We start from the raw sequence: 13170 nt of genomic DNA on the forward strand, positions 1-13170 counted from the left end.
GTGGAGTCTGCTTTTAACGTCTGTGTAATAACATGGGAGAGCGCTTGTATCTGAAACAATGGCAAAGTGGGTTGATGTGTTAAAGTTGTGTTTTTTGCCTATAAACAAAGCTTATATGTTCTTCTAGTCGTCTGTTTACTTCTGTTTGTTTGATGTGTAAGGTTTTTTATAGATTTTCTTATGTTTGTGTTATATAACCAGTTCTGATAATAAATCACTGTAGTGTTTTTTTTTGTTTTTCTTTTTGCAATTTGAGTGAAAGTTGAACATGAGCATACGCATATTAGAGTTGACACTTCTATACACATTGCCAAGGTGGTTAAACCTGAAAACCGCTCGATGACGACATCGCCTCCATAGACTCCAGCCGACTGTGAGCTAGTAAGGAGGTCATCCTGGACAGCTCGTGAGACAGACACACCTACACGTAATTTAGGGTCATCAATTAACCTCCAACGTATGATTTTGGACTTTGGGAGGAAATCGAAAAATGTGCAAACTCACAGACTTGAACCCGAGACCTTCACGCTATAGAGGAGTACCAACCTCTTTGTCAGCAATATGACCCAAATTCATTTTTCTCCTTTCACTCGCCGGCCCATGAGCCTTCTCCACAGAGTTTAGTAGGAGGAAACGCACAGGTGTTACTAATAATACGAATGATGGCTCCCCTCCAGTAATTATTGTCAGGCTGGAGTAATTACTGCACCTGTGTTGGTGTTTACGTCCCCTGAACCCTGGTAACGTGTCCTCAATGTGGGGGATTTCCACTAATAAATACTGTTTATTTAATGCTACATTGTTCCTTTTTTTTTCTTTTTAAATGGCAATTTGAACGCCTTTCCGTTGCTTTTACATCCGTCCGTACATGCTGTAAGAGGAGCTCGGTATCAGGATCTCAGTGGTGAACCAGGGCTGTTTGCCTGGACACAAACAGCGCACGTGACAGCGATTCATTAGAGCTGGTAGTTCACACTCCAGCTTGAGACCACAGCACAGCTGCTGGTTTCTTGCCGCGTCGACGCCGTCCACCGCAGACTCTCTCGTGTGCGGAGGCTTCACTTGGTCGACTCTGGCAAGCAAAATCAATCACACCCAGGAGCGAGCAGCAGCAGCGGCAGCAGAAGGACGCGAGCAAGAAGCAGGAGGCCAAACAGGATCAGGAGCCAAAGCAGCAACAGACGAGGAGCAAGAAATTGATTCATGTTGATATCATGAGTGCTGGCAAATTGGTGCAGTATCACAAAAACACACAGATTTACCTAAGCTAATCAGTAGAATTAAATAGGTTTATGCTTGGCAGATTGTTTTATTTGTTGTAACAATTCTCAAATTCTCAATGGCAATACATCGTATACTACTGGAAGGCCTGATTGTGCTGCGATATATTAAAGAACATGCATTTGGGGGAGAAGCACAGTTGAATATGTGGGATGCACCTATGAAAAAATACCAATAGTGAGCATAATTCGTGTGGTTTATGTGTTTAAAAAAGAGAGAGGGAGAGAGAGAGAGAGAGGTCTGAGGCAAATCCATAAATAGATGGGAACTTTGTCCAATGATAACATGTTGTGATCCAGGTATTGATGGTTGTTCTACAGCAATAGTAACCAGAGAACCGAGTTAAGCAGCCTAAATTAGATTTGGCCTTTTTGAACCCACATTTAGTATACTGCCATAGTAGAAATTAAAATTTTCTTAAAAAAAAAAAAAAAAAAGTAGCAGGCTAAATGTAAATAAATTAAAGAGATAACTAAAAATAAATACTAATTTAAAGGCATTTTCCATATGCATCCCTGAATACCATACATGGAAATGAGACCTTTATCTTTACCTTTATAAAGGCGTTCCACAGTGGTCAAACGGTCAAGGTTTCAGAGACCTCGCTGTGTCCTTCTTTTGTTCTGCATGTTTTTGGCGTCTTTCACAGTCCAAACTTGACCTGTACATTAAAGTCTGACTAATTTAGTCATAAGTGTGTATGTGATTTTGAAGATTGTCCGTCTCTCAGCAATGGCCTTGTAATAACTTGATGAGAGTCACTTCATAGATGCTTCAGCTCCTCTGCAGATAGAAGAAGTGAAGTAAAGTATGTGAAATTGATGTTTTACTGTAATCCTCTTTCATTATTTTGTACAGCTGGCAAAATGCTGTCCACTGGAGAGAGACTATGTTTATTTCTGCTGCAGGCTCTTTATCATGTATTTATAGCATATATATGTTTGTTTGTTTGTTTTTTGTCACTGTATGTGGTATTCTTTGTAATTTATCAAAGAATACATTCTTATTTATCAATGTATCTTGCAACTCTGATGGTTATGGGTTCACTGATGACAAATGTATCTCTACACTCATGCTAAAATTTGAAGACAGGTCACCTGAATATGTGATATACTCACCTAAAATAACTTACAGCATAAATACTTTGAATGGGTTATTGAAAGATGTGTTAAAAGAGAAAAAATAATATACATCAAGATTTAGTCTATATTTAATTGGTCTATAATTCTGAATCATATTCTTATATAATCTACTGACTGTTAATTTTGGAAAGTTTTTGCAGGTCTTCAAGTAAAAGACATGTGAAGAAAATATGCTAAACATTTTTGAGTGTCGGCTTTGTTGTAATCACTTAGCGCCCTCTATTGGCAGATGTCCCCGGACACTTCACATAATCCTGCTCTGGATTTTCAGAGGATTACACAGTTTTAAAAGTGGATTATAATTTTAGTTTTGACAAGATGAAGCAACAATTGTGAAATGTGTTTTTATCCAAAAAATAAAGTCACGATGGTTTATAATGCAGGTTGGAGGTTTAAAATAAGTCAAAGCAAATGTATCTATATAGCACCAGTCAGACACAAGCTAAATTCCAGTGCCTTACAAGGGAATAAAAATACATCAATACAAGGAGATTAAGAACCTTAATCTCAAATGATTAAAAAAAAATCTAGCAATTTAGACATGCATAAAAAGGAGAATAAATAAAGTAAAAGATTTATTAATATAAAGTTAAAAAAAAAAAAAAAAAAAGTTAAAGCTACTGTTTAATGGAATGCCTGAGCAAATAATAGTGTTTTAAGGCCTGATTTAAAAGAAGTGAGCAGATCAGCAGTCTTCAGGTGTTCAAGACGTTTCCGGTGAGGAGCATAAGAACTCAAATCTGCTTCACCTCGTTGGTTTATGACCCTGGGAACCCTTAATAAACCTCTTCCTGAGGACCTTAGGGGTCTGGATGTTTTATATTCTACTAGTTAATCTAATATGTATTTAAGTCCCAAATGAGATGATTCATAGTTTTATAGATAAGAAGTCAAATGTTGAAGTCAATCCTTTGACACAGGCAGCCAGTGCATTGATTTAAGCTCAGGTGTAATGCGCTCCACCCTTTTTGTGTTGGTGAGGACTCTGCATGAGCTGCAACACATTTCCTATTGAGACCTGTGAATGCACCTTTACAAGTCAGCCTGCAAGAAAAAATGTAAATAAATGCATAAACAAGTTCCTCTGAATCTTATTCAGTTAGAAATCCTTTCATTCTTATATTTTCAGATGGTATGTGTAATTGCCCCAATGTGGTTATTTAATTTCAGGTCTCAGTCCATAATTACACCAAGATTTCTACCTTGTTTTCTTGTCTTGAGTGACATGGAGTCAAGTAAAGCTCTGACCTTTAACCTGTCAACTTTGGGACGAAAAACAATGACCACCGATGTGTCTGGGATAAATTGTAAAAGGTTCTGACACGTTTACTGCCACTGCCCTCCAGGGCAGTAGATGCTGTTTCACTTCCTCCGGCCTCGGTTTGATGCTGCAGAAGAAGAAAGTTTACTTCAGGCTTGTTCCTGTGACGTAACTTCCTTTCTTTCCGTGCTAACCACGAAGTGAACACGCGCTCCTCCGTCTGCTTCAAGTGAGTGTCTATTTAATAAAAAATACTGTAGCGATCAGCGGGAAAACAACTGTACTATCAACACAAATCAATAAAGTATCATTATCGGCCGCACATGAATACCAACGATGTCAAGTTTCGGTAATTTAATAGCTTTAGACAGATGCTTGAGCGCAGGCTAAGCTAACCGGTGGTAGCGCCAGCGAACAACACGCCGTCGCGCTGGAATCTATCTTCATTCCTTCTGCAATATCGTTATAAAATGTGTTAGATAATATTTTTTATCCAGATGCTTACACTTTATAAGGTTCATATGCAAGGTTAGGCTGCACTGAAATTTATCAAAGTGGGCAGTAATCTTCCTGCTTATAGATGATACACTACTGTTCTAATCAACTGTATTTCACTATGTATAATGTTATGTCAAAAATGACTGACGTATACAACTATGGGTCCAAATCATGTTTGTTAATTGATCATTTCTTTTGTGTATTTTTTTGATCAGACTTGTCAGAGGGGCAGATTTAAAGTTTCCATTATAGTAATTGTTCAACACTAACAGTAGATACAATCTTTGTTTTAATTATTCACCCTTGTTATTTGTGGGTTTCAGAATGCGTTACGTTGCTGCTTACCTGCTCGCTGCCCTGGGTGGCAATGACAAACCTGCGGCCAAGGACATCAAGAAGATCCTGGAGAGTGTTGGCATTGAGGCCGATGACACTCGTCTGGAGAAGGTAAAGAGCAGTCCACTCTTCTCCTGCCTTATTGCATTTATAGCACATGTATCATTCTGATTGCAAACAGGAACTCCTTAATGGCCTTTTTTGTTGCAAGCTTGATAACATCAACATTAGATTCAGGCAGGGAGATGTCTAAAACATGCAGTACGGTGGCCATTGACACCCTGGCCTATAGCATTTCAACACTTTCCTGTTAAATCCATTGTTAAAACTGAATGTGTGTGATGAATAAAGCCTTCACAACTGGGCACGCTACCTTTTGATATAAATATACATGATTTCATTCTCAGGTGATCTCTGAGCTCCAGGGCAAGAATGTGAACGATGTGATTGCCAGCGGTGAGTTTAATATTCCTTTTTTTTTGTTTCTTTCTTTTTTTCTCAAGATGTTTGTGCCTGCATGTTGTAATTATTAGTGTTTTGGGGTTTTTTTGTTAACAGTTCTGGTGCAGAAATGAGTAACTTATATGAAATTACTTTAATGTTTTGACCCTTATTTTCCCCAGTGAAAAACCAAAGAGTTTATATTCGTGTCATAGATGTGTTAGACGTGTGACATAGAAGTAGTGTCACAAGTACTGTTTTTTTAACCTTCAAACTTTATTGATAGTCTGTTATTGCTTTATTAATGTGGAAGTATCATTTACGGACAGTGTAAATTGATTTGAAAATACTGTGATATCCTCAATGCACCATGGCAAAGCTTGTGTCTTGGCTCAAATAGGAACATACTCAAATGGATTGATGCTGAATTTTAGGCGATTGTTTCAAAAGTTTAGGGGAATTTGATCCAAAGATTTCTATCAAACTAAATTGCCCGGTCAGCTGTAAAAGTTGATCAGTGTTGGTGACCCGTCTTGTTTCTAACTGCTGAGTGTGAATGTTCCCACTTGAGCTTTAACTTCTGCCAAATGTCTCCTCAGGTTATGGTAAGCTGGCCAGCATGCCAGCAGGTGGTGCCGTAGCCGTTGCCAGCTCTGCAGCTGGTGGCTCAGGCGGAGCCGCAGCTCCCGCTGCAGGTGAGAATTGCAACTTCGCACCTTGTTCATTGGCATCAGAACCACTTGGCACTTCATGTAAACCTCAGACTTTACCTCCAGGTTATATGATTTATGTCCCAAGTGTTTAAGTAGGATTGTTTCGGGAAAACCTGGTGTGGCAGATTTTGTCAATGCATCGCACAATAACTGCGACATTTCAAGAAAATGCCAGGATTAATAATCTCAGTGACAAGAATCCGGTTTCATATTGAGTGTTTTTTTGTTTTTCAGCTGCTGAGGAGAAGAAGGAGGAGAAGAAAGAGGAATCCGAGGAGTCTGATGACGACATGGGATTCGGCCTGTTCGACTAAATTGTTCCAAAAAATGAATAAAATTTGTTTTAAAAAAATCAGTTTTCAGTTGTATTCCAAGATTTGTTTTGTTAGTATGGTTAGAGATATAATTTCAATGAAGCAGGTTTACATATTTGAAATAATTGAGTTAATTTGAATAAAATAAAAAAAAGTTTTAAACAAGCTTGAAATGTTGAGAGGAACTAATTAAAGCTGGAAAGGTGCAGATCATATCTGGGTAATATCTTCAGTATCCTCCAGGGGACAGTATTTAGCTCAAAGTGTTGGAAAATTTGTTTAAAACTACAATTTGCTTTGTGCACAACTTAAAATATTTATTGTTCTTGGCCTGACCTGCCAGCATATCAAGATGGGAATTACATCAGAAATCCACTAAAATAGTTTGGCATAAATCCATCTACCCGTTTGTACTTTCAGTTGAGTAAACCTGCATTGAGAAGTCTGAGAAGTGTGTCTTACATGAGTTTATCACTCATGATTCTTTGTGAGTTCAGAGAGACGTTTATATCTGGGTGAATGGAGAGAAAAAAAACATGAATAAAGTATTTTGCTCCAGACATTGTAAAAGTGCAACCACATTAACTTACTAAATGGCTGATAAGAGCCTTTTCATAAATACCTAAATAGTGTATTCATGGAGAAAAGTGTCATTCTTTCTTTTTCATGCACTTCACATATTTTAACATACTTATTGATGTTATGGAAGTATTTCACAGTAAGCAGTGATGCAACTACATTTGTAATCAGGTTTGTTCTCTAAACCAGTCTGATTATATAAACTTTTTGATGCATTAAGTCAATAAAGCTTTGGAAAGACATTAAAGACCTTGTATTACAAAAAAAAAATTATAATTCAGCTTTTGTTTGGACACAAGTCCTGTTAAGATCTAATGCCTTTTTTTTAAGGCCTGGTGATTGATGAGAATTCAGGACATTCAAACATTTACATTTGAGTATACAAAACAGCTCAACAAAAAATATATATGACACAACTATTGCTCATCTGGAGGACAAACATGTGACCCTGAGCCTTAAACTTTAATATTCAGATCCGGTTATACAAATTGAAGTGATCATTTCCAAGGTTACAATGAGCTGAGCTCAGACCAGAGGAAGTAAAGAATTTTGATGTTCCTCTTTATGATGTAGGTTCATGGAGAGATTTCATAAATCCTTTCTTGATGTCGTAACTATTTTCTGTCATATGTTTCTGTGTTGTTTTGTAGGTATTTTGGGGAATGTTAAAGTAACTAAACTATTTCTTCTTCTTTAACAGCTGATGGTGGATGGAAGGCTTCTAAAAGTAATGCCTCATCAGCCTTCAAAACCTTAAAAATGAGCAGATCAAAACCAAAGTTCACCCAGCCTTTGTCTCCTATTAGAAAATGCTGATATTAAACTACGTCAGCTATTCTTTCAACACATTTACTCAATTGTCAACGTCAGCTATCAAATGCAGTTCGATGCCTTTACTTCCCGATACGTCACACTGCCCTTCAGGAAGCTGCTGGTGCCGTCATATATAATTTCACAACAGCAATAATTCTTGAGATTTCACAATGTGTGTCCTGAGTGCATTTCCAAGCAGATGAGACGTGACAGATGGAGGAGGCAGGTGGTATTGTGACATGACCTCTTGGATGCTTTTAGAGCTTGAGGAAGGAGCGTCTTCAAAACAGAAGAATTAATGAAATATACAGGACTTAATTATGGATAGTGCTAAAGCCCAATACACTATATGTTGTATTAATACAACACGATTTTTTGCAAGGACTTTCAAATCCAATCTCCCGAAAATGTTAAAGGAGATTGAATAATGGAAAGTAAACCGTTCAGTTATCTTATTGAGGATAGAGCTAGTGTTGACAGGGTCCTGACTGCCTGGACTAATAAATACCACACCAGTTGTCGTGTGTGAGGATTCACAGCTGCTGACATGGTCTGTAGTTCAGGAGCTCCTCAGGGCACAGGGCTCTCACAGTGTCAGGAGACAACGATCCTGAGTACCAAGAAGACATCACTGCCTTTCTGGACTGGTGTGAACAGAACCACCTCAGAATGACTGTGGCAAAGCACAGCAGTCTGCATGCAAGATGCTACCACAGTTCATTGAAATCTGCTGCAATGACACAACACTGGTTCAGCTTAATTCTAAACTATTTTTTTTGTGTCAATACTGTGAATATTATGTCAAAATATTCCATTGTGTGTACATTATTAGTGTAAAAACCGGCTACATCAGCATGATGTCTGCACTTTTCTACATTTGATATGTATATCTGATACTCCCATATCTAATTTCCTTCCTGCACTGATCTTACTGCTGTAAAGACTTGAATATCTTATTTTATCTTATTTTATACCAGTGTAACAATTTGGATTGCAAAATTATTTATGCAATTAAATGATAAATTATGGATTTTTTAAAAATCAGTACTTTATTCTTTGTTAGAATTGAAAAGAAACATGGCCTCCTAATTTGTTTACTTCTCAATCTGTGTACTTTAACAATCATCAAACTAATGTTAAGATTTGTTTTAATAAGATGAGATAAGAGTTGCCTATATTTATCTCACAGTGGAATGTTATCAGCAGTACACACAGATATATACACACACTAAACAGAAACATTTACATGTAAAAACTGCGAAGACATACACATAAAAACACACAAAAAAAAAGAGTAAGCGCAATCACAAAATATACAAATTGTACATTAAAAAACAGTGCAAGTTCGGGAAACAGTGCAAATGCAAAATACAATGATATAATAAATAAAATAATACAAGTCAGTAACAACATTTGTCGAATTATATATATATATATATATATATATATATTAATATATATATATATTAAATGCTGTTTGAAGGAGAAAAAGAGAGATTTATGATTAATATAAAAGTTCACGTCTAATTTGCCTCGTTTCGTCGGACACGCCCCCTCATTGAGTGACGTCACATCTTGTATTTATTGACGACGAGGCCGCGCTCCTCATCAGACTGTGTCGCTCTCGGACGGTGAAGGTTACCTGCTTCAACAGTGCTTGAACGGCAACCTTTCAACTGTCTCCTAACTCCACAGCACGCGGGCACTCGCTTTGATCACTCAGTTTTCCGTCGACGACTTCAACGTTGTTCTTGCGTTAAATAGCTCGCCGGAGCCACACCGACACGCACTTAGCTTCCAGGCTAACTGTTTGTTTTGCTAACGACGCCGTGAGCCAGCAGCTGCGACCTCCTCATTACAAGACCCAGCCGCTGATTATCAGGTAAGAATGCCCGCGCCAACCTTCTCAAGTGCATGCAATTAAGCGACGTTAACGTTGGCGTTGTATTATAATAGGCCAGCGTTAACGTATAGCAGACGGACATGTTGGCTGTTGTTTATCACCTTGTCGCCGTGTGCGTGTGGCCTTGACGCAGTTGTCTCTCCACGCAGCGCGCATTGTTTTTCTTCTCGGGTCTTGGAATTTATCACAACCGCGCTCAAGACAAACAAAACGTTAGCGAATATAAAGGCCTCCTTCAACTTTTGGTGACCGCTTGTCTTTTTTTTTTTTTTGTATGTGACCTATTTTTGTCTTGCGCAATCAATTCAACGTTTTCAAGAAAGCCATTGAGCTTCATGTCCATTACCTGTCATGTCATATATTCATCGTATGGCTCAATCATGGTCATTTCAGGAGATGAGAATAGGTTTAAAATGTATCCAGACTAATCCATAGTTCCTCAATGACATAACTTCGTTTCTGTAGTTCAAATCTTTACTGCATAATCACATTTTATGTAGCTATTCAGTTTGTCAACATGATTACAGCAGTGTTTTTTGTCCGTTTCAGAACCATGAGTTCCCAAGTGAGACAAAACTTCCATCAGGACTGTGAGGCTGCAATCAACAGGCAGATCAACCTGGAGCTGTATGCCTCCTATGTATACTTGTCTATGGTAAGAGTCCAGTGTGTGGGCAGAGAGGCGATGAGACAGTAAATTCCAGAGTGAACAAATCTGGACAATTTCCATACAGGAAGAAGTGGTTGGTGAAATGTCTGCCTATTATGTGTTTCATTTTTCTTTTTGGGGAAGTGACACTAATTCTCTTGAATCATCTTTGTTATACAACTGTTCTGAGTGCTAGGAGAAAACATGTGGGAAGTATGGATGAGCTTGTAAAGCAACAAATTACCAGCCATACTAAAGTGCCCAGTGGAGCAGTTTGTTCTAAAACACCTGTTCACTCATTCCTACATTTCACTTCATGTAGTTGAAATAAAGTTAAGTAATTATAGTGTGACTGGTTGAAACCCATGTTTGGAGTTTCCATTGAGATTATCTACTGAAGACGCAACACATGACCTCATTTTGAAACCCATGCACGTCATCCATTAAGCCCAGTGTTGATCTCGCAACACCTCGTCACTTAAGCGACTGGACATTGGTTCATTTTGAAAGCATCTTTTCCTCATTTCTTTTTCTCAGGGATACTACTTTGACAGGGACGACCAAGCATTGCACAACTTTGCCAAGTTTTTCCGTAATCAGTCCAATGAGGAACGAGAACACGCTGAAAAGCTGATGAAACTGCAGAACCAGAGGGGGGGAAGGATCTTCCTCCAGGATGTCAAGGTATGAGCTTGGTGACAATAACTGTTTGAACTCTTCGCCGGGCGCAATAACATTTGTCCCAGGCTGGTGTCCAAACGGGAGGGCGGTGCCTGGTTGAAAAGATATGGTGGGTGTGAGTGGGCTGCGCTTCTTATCTGTTGCGACACTCGTCTTCAACCCCTGCGGCTTGAGTGAAACGTTAAACTGTAAACCAGTCCCGAGTCATGTGGTCCAGTGTGATTATCTCACATTTGTGTGTCACTGCTTTTTTCTGACCTGCTTTTTTTTTTTTTTTGCTTTGCAGAAGCCTGACCGGGATGAGTGGGGCAGTGGTGTGGAGGCTCTGGACTGTGCGCTGCAGCTTGAGAAGAGTGTGAACCAGTCGCTGCTGGATCTGCACAAACTCTGCTCGGATCACAATGACCCACATGTGAGTGTGAACCTCAAAAGCAAACCATTGGAGAAGGTGTCACGTAGTTGTGAAGCAATGCTGCAGAGTAGGAGTAAGCTGGGGTGTTTAGGCTCACCCCCCTTTATTTTGCTTTATCAATGACTACATTCTAAGCTCTGGTGCTGTTTTTGCTGTGCAAGCAGTTTTTTTCTTCACTTTTTACTTTTAATTTATGCGATTTTGCTGCATTTTGAAGAGTTTGTCCTCTTCGGCAGATTAAATGCTCAGCTTAGAAATCTTTAGGGGATTCATACCAAAAGGCAGACATATGGGTGTTTTATGGCTTGTTTTCAATACTTTTGACACGCCTCACTCAACCATTTGGGCAAATATTTGTTCTAGTTCATAGTATTGTTTAGGAAAACTGTCAGATTTTAAGTCTATTGAATGAACAAGCAGTGTGGTTATGTTAAGTACTCCCAATTGACTGTGCTCTTGTCTTTTTAGATGTGTGATTTCATCGAGACCCACTACCTGGACGAGCAGGTGAAGTCCATCAAAGAGCTGGCAGACTGGGTGACCAACCTCCGCAAAATGGGCGCTCCTCAGAACGGCATGGCAGAGTACCTGTTCGACAAACATACCCTGGGCAAAGAAAGCGGCTAAATCCCTCCACAAGCTTCTATATGTGCATTTGTCTTGCTTTGAAATGTTTTGAGAATATAAAGCCATCCGCATGATACCGGCCAGTTATTTGACTTTGTTTGATCAGGTAGCCGTCTTCACATTACACGAGGATAAAGCCTTTGTCGGTTGTTAAATTTAAAGCTCACTCTTCCATCTTGCACTTCTCTATTAGCTATGCTTTTGGTTTCACTACATATTAAGCTGTGCTTGATACCAGGAGTTGTTGATCAGACCAAATAAAACTGAACCCTCTGGATTCTGACTTCTGTGGTTTTGTCAATCTGGCTTCAAAACTTTGATCTATGTTGAGAACCATGACTGGGGCGCATAAAAACTCCCCGGTTACACTTCCCCTTTTAAGAGAAAACGCAACTTGACTGACTGAGTCGAACAGTCTTGTGCATCTATTTTTGGTTTCCAGGTTTTGAAGGTGAAATCAGTTCAGAGTGAAAATGACTGCTTTTAATCAAAGCCCAGTCTTTGGAAAATGGTGACGGAATATCCTTAATAAGCAGCTTGAGGGGAACTAATCTGCCAGTCTTGACTTTGTCGAGTGTTTTGATGTCGAATGTTTCCAAATACAAGGTTTAAGAGACTGTTTTCCCAGATGGTTTAAAGGTTGAGTAAAAGAATTAACAGGTTATACACTTTATTTCTTCAAATGCGTAAAGTATGAATTTGGCAATTAAGAATCTTAATTTTAAATGCCCAGGATTATTTTTGTTTATCAACTGAATTTTCCTCATTTAATGTATTTGTGAATAAACACATTAATACAAAGAACATATTTTATATTCAATCTATATAAAATGAAGGTAATATTTTTTTTAGCTGTATAATCATACAAACATGATTAAAGGTCAGTTTTATCAAAACCAGAGTGATCCAATATTTGAAAATGTAACAGACTAGCTTATACCTGCTAATTCCATTATTTGTGTTCAAATCCCCTGAGCCATAGACCTGGAATGTACAAATGGGACAATCCAATAAAGCTTAAAAAATCATGGAAGTGCTGTCGTTGGCTGAAGCTTGCCTTTGTAAGTAATAGGTCATTTATTTATTACTTCTCCAAATGGATTGAAACTACTTTAAAAGGCAAAATCGTTATATCCAATGTATCAGGAAACCATGCAAAAAGCAGATTCAAAAGTATGCTTTTAAAGAACTACAATATTGTGATCTCCACCAGCAGGTCATACACAGGAAAGTCTAACCTGTGAGGCCCTGGTGATCATCTTGCAGGACTTTTGATCATTATAAATAGCATGATTTAAAAATTCAAATCAGTGACTTTGTAGCGCTTTGTATCCCTGAAGTTTCTTCCAGGTTCATAAAGGTTATGACCCCTGTTCTAAAGCAACAGGGTAACTATTCTAAGTATTGTACACATCTTATTTGGATACTTAAGGAGCCTTGAACTGGAGTTTTGCATTCACTGTTTGAAAAAACCTGAATCTGCTTTAGCAAAAGTACACTGAATGGGAACAGTATAAAGA

General features: G+C 38.5%; 2 protein-coding genes across 2 annotated transcripts; both read left to right on the plus strand.

Moving 5' to 3' along the window:
* The first annotated feature begins 3867 nt into the window (after window positions 1–3867).
* On the plus strand, window positions 3868–6027 carry LOC308134476 (large ribosomal subunit protein P2-like). The gene is made up of 5 exons (XM_080502228.1): window positions 3868–3913; window positions 4506–4629; window positions 4926–4974; window positions 5559–5654; window positions 5907–6027. Exons 2-5 carry the CDS (start codon window positions 4507–4509, stop codon window positions 5984–5986), a joined length of 348 nt encoding a protein of 115 aa, XP_080358354.1. The 5' UTR covers window positions 3868–3913; window position 4506; the 3' UTR covers window positions 5987–6027.
* A 2946-nt stretch (window positions 6028–8973) lies between these two features.
* LOC308133475 (ferritin, heavy subunit) lies at window positions 8974–11927 on the plus strand. The gene is made up of 5 exons (XM_080500854.1): window positions 8974–9260; window positions 9831–9936; window positions 10468–10614; window positions 10898–11023; window positions 11492–11927. The coding sequence occupies exons 2-5, from the start codon at window positions 9835–9837 to the stop codon at window positions 11648–11650; spliced, it is 534 nt and encodes a 177-aa protein (XP_080356980.1). The 5' UTR covers window positions 8974–9260; window positions 9831–9834; the 3' UTR covers window positions 11651–11927.
* The last annotated feature ends 1243 nt before the right edge of the window (window positions 11928–13170 follow it).

The sequence above is a fragment of the Blennius ocellaris genome, assembly GCF_963422515.1.
Source record: "Blennius ocellaris genome assembly, chromosome: 1".
Classification (NCBI taxonomy): domain Eukaryota; kingdom Metazoa; phylum Chordata; class Actinopteri; order Blenniiformes; family Blenniidae; genus Blennius; species Blennius ocellaris.

Coding starts and splice junctions, on each gene's coding strand:
- LOC308134476 (XM_080502228.1), top strand. CDS start 4,507: ATGCGTTACGTTGCTGCTTACCTGCTCGCTGCCCTGGGTGGCAATGAC. Junction 4,630..4,925: donor ATGACACTCGTCTGGAGAAG/GTAAAGAGCAGT, acceptor TTTCATTCTCAG/GTGATCTCTGAGCTCCAGGG. Junction 5,655..5,906: donor AGCCGCAGCTCCCGCTGCAG/GTGAGAATTGCA, acceptor TTTGTTTTTCAG/CTGCTGAGGAGAAGAAGGAG.
- LOC308133475 (XM_080500854.1), top strand. CDS start 9,835: ATGAGTTCCCAAGTGAGACAAAACTTCCATCAGGACTGTGAGGCTGCA. Junction 9,937..10,467: donor CCTATGTATACTTGTCTATG/GTAAGAGTCCAG, acceptor TCTTTTTCTCAG/GGATACTACTTTGACAGGGA. Junction 10,615..10,897: donor TCTTCCTCCAGGATGTCAAG/GTATGAGCTTGG, acceptor TTTGCTTTGCAG/AAGCCTGACCGGGATGAGTG.